The 7,694-nt window shown below is 44.7% G+C and overlaps 1 protein-coding gene across 1 annotated transcript in view; it reads right to left on the reverse strand.

Annotated features, from left to right (window-relative positions):
- The window catches only part of LOC121917662 (deleted in malignant brain tumors 1 protein-like), a gene marked incomplete at its 3' end in the record, with an annotated part of 29,926 nt that extends 26,932 nt beyond the window's left edge, over positions 1 to 2,994 (reverse strand). Inside the window, exons 1-2 of the mRNA XM_042443787.1 lie at positions 2,991 to 2,994; positions 1,546 to 1,869 (exon numbers count right to left, since the gene is read on the reverse strand). Of these exons, the coding sequence (XP_042299721.1) occupies positions 1,546 to 1,869; positions 2,991 to 2,994 (328 nt within the window). The remainder of the gene's footprint in view (positions 1 to 1,545; positions 1,870 to 2,990) is intronic.
- Positions 2,995 to 7,694: the final 4,700 nt, after the last annotated feature.

A 7,694-nucleotide genomic window follows, 5' to 3' on the forward strand; every position in this document is an offset into this window, starting at 1 on the left:
CCGCGCCGCCTCGTTTGGAGGCGGCGCAGTCGTGATGTAGTGATGGCGGCGGCTGTGTGGAACGGCCTCCACCATTTTGTACATGCTGAGCATGTACTAGGGTTGGGGGGTGCAGAAGCACCACCCCTTCCTAACCCTAGTACGCGCTCTGCGCGTACTATATGGCCCAACTGTAAGGGGCCATAGTCTGTCAAAATAAAAATACAAAAGAGAGAGAGAGAGAAAGCTGCCTGTGAGAATGAAGACATGGCCTGCTTCCCCCCCCCCCCCCCCCCCCCCCCGGCCCCCCCCTCCCCCTCCCTCCCCCTCCCGATTCTCCCTTCATTCCCCCCTTTCTTTCCCCTGGCTCCTTCTTCCACGTCTTCCCCCTTCCGATTCTGCCTTTCATGGCCCCTTTCTTTCCCCTGGCTCCTCCTTTCTCCTCCTCCCCCTTCCGATTCTGCCCTTCATGGCCCCCTTCTTTCCCCCAGCTCCTTCTTCCTCCTCCCCCCTTCTGATTCTGCCCTTCATGGCCCCCTTCTTTCCTCCGGCTCCTTCTTCCTCCTGCTCCTCCTTCCAATTGTGCCCTTCATGGCCCCCTTCTTTCCCCCGGCTCCTTCTTCCCCGTCCTCCTCCTCCTTCCGATTCTGCCCTTCATGGCCCCCTTCTTTCCCCCGACTCCTTCTTCTTCGTCCTCCTCCTCCTTCTGATTCTGCCCTTCATGGTCCCCTTCTTTCCCCCGGCTCCTTCTTCCTCCTCCTCCTTCCGATTCTGCCTTTCATGCCCCCCTTCTCTCCCCTGGCTCCTTCCTCCTCCTCCTCCTCCTCCTTCTGATTCTGCCCTTCATTTCCCCCTTCTTTCCCCTGGCTCATTCTTCCTCCTCTTCTTCTTTCTGATTCTGCCTTTCATGGCCCCCTTCTTTCTCCCAGCTCCTTCCTCCTCCTCCTCCTCTTTCCGATTCTGCCCTTCATGGCCCTCTTCTTTCAGCTGGCTGCTTCCTCCTTCTCCTCCTTCACCCCGATGAAGAGGAGGCATGTTCCACCCTCCACCCTCCTCCGACCTAAATCCATCCTCTGAACTTCATATCACAAGTTCATATTTGCCAGACCCAGTTTTTCTGAAAAGATGCACCTTAAACTCCACTTTCAAAAGACCTGTGCCAAGAGGCATTTGCCCCTGAATGGGTGTGAAAGCCTAGTTTTCACTTGTGGAAGGATTGGGGCCAATATGAATTTCCCGTGGTCTGATCTGGGGTAGAAGGTAGTCTGAATGGCCCCCAAGATTTACCGGTGACCAGGCTGGCTGCAGAAGTGGCAACTGTGAAAGCAACAGAAAAGTACCATAAGATGTTAGGCCAGAGGAGAGAATTATTAAACTTCTGAGCAGTGTGTTTTGCATGCTTGAAGGTGCAGCTTGAGGTTTTACACTTGTACAGATATGCATAAAAGGGGGCAATGCTTTCATACTTGGTGGGGAAATGTCTAAATTGGTATGAATAACCCCTGCCTCTTCCTTTGTCCCTTTTGCCCCAGTCTTCTCCAGCCACATCATATGCTAGAAACTCACATGAACATTCCACACTGGCATCCTGGTTATGGTTGCAGCTGTGTTCTCTCCATGGACTTTGGGGACATTCCCTCAGGGATGCCTCTTTTCCTGTACAGTTAAATCCCTCCAGCCAAATGGGGCCAGATCCATGGCTATACCGTGCTCTCCCTGAAGCATTGACGGCATCTCCACAGTTCAATTCTCTGCATACAACTTGAGCATCATGGGAATCCCATTCAGATTCACACACAGTCCCCCACTGTGAGTTTTGAAACACCTCAATCTGCCCAGAGCAGCGATTTGGGCCATTCCTCAGTCGGACCGCTGAGGAAAGAAAATAAGCTAATTTTAATATGCAGCCATATAATTAGATATAGAAATTAAAATGATGCAGATAATCAGTAGTAAGACTAGAATGTTCTTTGAAGTTGTGATGATCTCTGGGTCAGACACCAAGCACAGCCACCCTGGTTTGGTTCTCTGCCACAGCAGATACCTGCTTTCCCTGGTCTTTGAGGTCACCCTTCCTCCACTCCTGCTTAACTAAAGGGTGCATAAGGTTGCGGGTTCAATCCCAGCAAAAGAGTTCAAGCTTGACTCAGGCTTGCATCCTTCCAAGGTCGCTAAAATGAGTAGCCAGATTGTTGGGGGCAATTAACTTACCATTGTAAACCGCTTAGACACTGTTAGTTGAGTATGAAGTGGTATATAAGTGAAGCTGTTTGTTTGTTTACATTCCTGCCCACACACCACCTCAAATGGCGGCTGGTATTCTGGTGCTCTAAGTTATTGTAGGCCACCTCTGCAAAGGGGGGCAGTCTGAGCCAATCATTATGTTCAAATTTCACATAACACTGCAAATACTGCTCAGTCTGGCCATCAGTCTGGGAATGATGGCTGGTGCTTACCACTTTTTCAGTACCTAACATTTTTAGGAAAGCTTTCCAAAATTGTGAACTAAATTGCATGTTGAGCAGAGATTATTTTACTGAGCACCCTGTGTAGTCTATATATGTGATGTATAAACAATTTATCCAATTGTTGGATGTTAGGTATCATTTTGCATACTATAAAATGAGCTTGCTTTGAAAACATATCAGTCACAACCCAAATATTCCTTGCTCACATGCAGGTCCACTGTAAAGTGAGCTAATGTGTGCACAAGACTGCACAGAGATGGGAAGCAACTGTAATAGTCCTCAAGGTTTACTTCCCACTGTTTTTGTTTCTGTACATTTCAGGCACTTCTGCACATATACTTCCACATCTTGGAACATTCCTGGCCATCAGTATTGTCTCCTAACTATGTGAAGAATCTTAATAAACCCAAAATGCCCAGTAGATTTAACATCATGATGCTGTTGAAAATTTTGGATCTCAATCCCTCAGGAACATATACTTTGTGATCTTTACATCAGACACCATTTTTAAAACCCAGTTCATTTTTGTGCTCTTTAACTCACCCATCTTGCTCAGCTCCCTATTTTAGGCTTTGCTGGAGGGATTACATCTCCTGGGTATGAGGCAGAGTCTTCTTTTGCCTGACTATGAGTTACTATTCCTAGCCCCAACTGTTTACAGGAAAACAGGGTGTCAGCAGTCTCCTCTGGTTTACTGTCATGTTACAGTAGTCTGGAACAACTAGGATGCCCCCCCCCAAATTCCTCCAAATGATCATCCTGCTACACGAAGGCCAGCAAGGTCAAGTCAGATATGGCGACGCTCTCTCGGAGCCCTTTCTAATAACTAATGGTGTAAAACAAGGTTGTGTTCTTGCTGCATCTTTATTTACAATCTTCTTCAGCATGATGCTCCAAAGGGCTATGGCAGATCTCAAAGAAGAAAACAATGGCATTTATATACGCTACCGTACTGATGGTAGCCTGTTTAACTTAAGCTGCCTGAGGGCCCACACTAAGACTCTAAACTATCTAGTCCATGAACTGCGTTTTGCTGACGATGCTGCCCTCATTGCCAATACGGAAGCAGCTCTGCAGCGCCTCACATCTTGTTTTGCAACAACTGCAGAGCTCTTTGGGCTGGAAGTCAGTCTGAAGAAAACGGAAGTTCTCTACCAGCCTGCACCACAGGAATAACACTACCATCCCCACATCACCGTAGGCACATCTGTGCTTAAGTCTGTCCAGCGGTTCACCTACTTGGGAAGCATCATCTCCTCAGACACCAAGATTGATAAAGTGATTGATCACAGACTGGCAAAGGCATATAGCGCATTCGGAAGGCTTCACAAAAAAGTCTGGAGTAACAAACACTTGAGGCGAAGCACAAAAATCAGTGTGTATAGAGCCATTGTACTGTCTGTTCTCCTCTATGGGTCTGAAACATGGGTCACCTATCGCCAACACCTACGACTCCTTGAACGCTTTCATCAGCGCTGTTTACGCACAATTCTAAATATACACTGGACTGACTATGTGACAAATGTTGCTGTCCTCGAGCAAGCAGGGATCACCAGCATTGAGGCCATGTTATTGAAGACACAGCTGCGCTGGGCAGGACACGTTTCTAGGATGAAGGACCATCGCCTCCCCAAAATAGTATTCTACAGTGAACTAGCCACAGGTAAGTGTAAGAGAGGCGCCCCAAAGAAGAGATACAAGGACTCCCTGAAACAACATCTCAGGCTTGGCCAGATAGATCACCAACAATGGTCCTCCCTCGCCTCGCATCGGGAAGCATGGAGACGCACTATCCATGACGCTGCAGCCATCTTCAAAAGCTCACGCTGAACGAGCCTCTAAGAGAAATGACAACGCAGAAAGAACCGCAACCTGGAAACATCACCCAAGGAGACTTTCTGCTGTGCTTTCTGCAACCAGACCTGTTTATCCCAAATTGCCTTTTTAGTCACCAACGCGCTTGTACAAAGCGCGGGATGAGTCCTTCCTGAATCTTCGTTCACGAAGCAAAGCCAGAGAGAGAGAGAGTAGTCTAGACATAGCATCCGCCAATGCATTTCCCCATCCCACCCTCAGCAAATATTTCACTTGGAACTTCAGTTTATAAAAGAATTTTGACCATTGAATCTCTTTGGGGTGTTACCTTCTGAGCATTTATAACACACCTGATTTGCAGTGATCAGTCCATGTGTTGAATGGGCAATTACCTACTAGCAAATGCCACCACATTTCTAACACTTGTTAAATAGTGGTTGCTTCCTTCTCCCATACCGGCCAGTGCAGTTCTTGCCCACAAAAATGTTTATCCAAATAAGCACAAGGTCTTGATAGCCTTTCACTGTCTTTTTGCAACAAAACCACTACCAAGACAGCATCACTCACATCCACTTGCACCACAAAAGGCTGGGTAGGATCCACGTGCTTAAGGATAGACTCTGAACTGAACAAACATTTGAGCTCCTCAACTGCCCTTTGGCACTTGGCACTTTGGTGCTGGACTTAAACTTGACTGGATCTTTTCCTTTGCTTTTTATTTTGGTCTTAAGTAAGTCAATCACTGGCAATACCACTTGCATAAAATTAGGAATGTGTTGTCTATAGAAAAGCTTTGCAGCTGTCTGCTACCTAGAAAGTGTCCCCATACAACACTGCTGTGACCTTTTCAGGGTCCATTTCACTGCCACTTGTGAAAATATGATACCCCAAGTAATTTAATTTGTCAGTATGAAATTCACACTTTGACCATTTCACATACAGCTGATTAATTAGTAACCTCTTCAGCACGTTATTCACCAGTTTTACATGTGAGTCCACATCCTGAGAGCAAATTAAAATGTCACCTAAGTAAACACGCATTCCTTTATACAAAAATTCATGCTATACTTCATTAATCAAGTGCATGAACACTCCCGGTACTCCCACTCATCCAAACAGCATGATTAAGTAGTCAACCCACCCCGGGGCAATTAAAAGCAGTTTTAAATTCATCCTCTTCTCTTATCCTTTCACAAAGTAAGCTTCCCTCAAGTCCAACTTGGTGAAAGGAACATTGGGTCTTACCTGTGAGATGTTCGTTTTCAGCGATATAGGTGGAAATATCCTATAATGTGGGTTGATTCCATCTCTTGCTCCAAAATAGGCAGGAAAAACAGACTTGAAGGAGTCGCCACCAGAGGGAAAAACCCCCACCATCCCTCAGTCAATATTACAGCCGAGGATAGAAAACAAACTCAGAGAGCATTTAATGCAAATCTAAGTATAATCAATAGAAACTATCATAAAGTCAAAGTAAAAATAACTAACAACAACCCTTGAAAAGCCAAGGGAAACAGCCTCCTCAGTTCTGGGTGGGGAGGATATTTCCACCTACATCACTGAAAACGAACATCTCACAGGTAAGACCCAATGTTCCTTTTTCCAGCGATGGAGATGGAAACATCCTATAGCGTGGGACTTACCAAAGGTCCCCAACCAATGGGTGGGTGAACTGAGGCATATCACTTATGTGAGAACCACCAGAAGTGTCTTCCAAAGTAAGCCTCTTTTGATTCAAAGCAACTCAACAGAGGTGGCATGAAAATGTGGAAGATGAAGGTCATGTCATGTCCTACATTTATCTTAGATGGATGTGATTGTTGGTAGTGCAGAGGAAGTAGCTGCACTGTAAATGGAGTGATCAACAGTGAATTACAACAGAAATATCACAATCTTCTTGTAGCATGTTAAAATGCATCCAAGACAAGCCACAATTTTATCAACGACTTTTTTGGTTGTGATAAAAAGATGTTGAAATCATTTCTTGAACCAAGTTATTAGAAATGTTGATTTTGTCAGGAGTGACCTGGATTGGGTCAGTCCTTTGGTTCACATGAACCTGTAATGTTAACTTGTCAATTTGAATCAGAACTGAGCTGTTAGTAGTTGTGGTTGAAAACAAACACTATTGGTTTTAGTTGAAGCCAGTTTATATTGTGGAATAGAGATTGTTGGTCGTATTTTTTATTTACTCATTTTGCTTATTAGGAGTAACAAAATGATGAACATTGCCCTAAGCTGGCTTCCACCATTATTTGGAATTCTAGGAGGACCCAAATCAGACATTCCTTGTCGATTGGCAGCAACAACCACCATTCAAAGGGATATGAACTTATTTGGTATATGTCAGAACAGGTGATTTATCTGTGACATCTATTTTTGAAATAGCTAGAGGAACCACTCTAGGCTCCTCGTGTTCATGACAAACTATCAACTAAAGCAGATCAGGCACTGTAGGTGCGCCAGTAACACTAGGTCAGATAACTGAGAACAACCTACCTGCTTGAAGGTGTTCTTCATGGATCTTACACTTTGTTTGGTCAGGTAGACTCTGGTCAGCAACGCATCTACAACCACTCCAAAGTGTTGTAACTTCTGAAATGGAACTAGGTTATTCTTTTTATGAGTTAGCAGAAAACCATTTCTGGATAGGAAGGAAAGCATAACTCGACATCTATTACATCTTATGGAAGAGAAACAGATCTGATTAGGACATTGTGAAGTTATGGGTATACATGAAGATCTCACTGTTTCAATGTGTACCTATCAGTGTAGTGAGTGTCACTGAAGAAAACAACAGACTGAATGGTAGAGCCTTGTATGCAAAAAGCTTACCCTGGTAAGAAGTGTGTAGATAATTGTGATAAGGTAGGTGGACTGGGATGCAGAAGCAACTACCACTAAGAACAGGGACACACAAAATCATGGAGCTGAAGTGCCTCCAGGATTTTCTGGAGAATTTCTAGTCTGAACCTATTTTTTATAAACCAGTTGACCCATTTTAGCTCTAGCACCACACTCTAAATTTTGTTTTTGTTTGTTTTAAATGTAGAATTAAAGAAGATTGGAACAAGCCTCTTTTGTTTTTATAAAGATAGTTTGTTTGTTTGTTTGTTTGTTTGTTTTTATTGTCCCAATATTGATCAGATGTTTTGTGGCTTTTAGTATCAGCCAATGATTCTTTGCTTTTCTGTATCTTGAGGAAGCAATGAAATAGTGATGAAAATGGTATATGTATATGTGAGCAAATTTTTAGAGTTCAGAGGACCCATAGGTCTGCTGAATTTGTTATGAAGGATGAAAGTAAGGCAGGATACAGACGGGCAAAAAGGGGTGTGTTCATGATGTCATGAAGGTATAGCCTTCAGACGGCCCTTACCTGAACGCCACCATGAACACGCCGCCCGCACGCCCCAAGCGGGAAGAAGCGGC

This window comes from Sceloporus undulatus, unplaced genomic scaffold (genome assembly GCF_019175285.1).
Source record: "Sceloporus undulatus isolate JIND9_A2432 ecotype Alabama unplaced genomic scaffold, SceUnd_v1.1 scaffold_40, whole genome shotgun sequence".
Taxonomy (NCBI): domain Eukaryota; kingdom Metazoa; phylum Chordata; class Lepidosauria; order Squamata; family Phrynosomatidae; genus Sceloporus; species Sceloporus undulatus.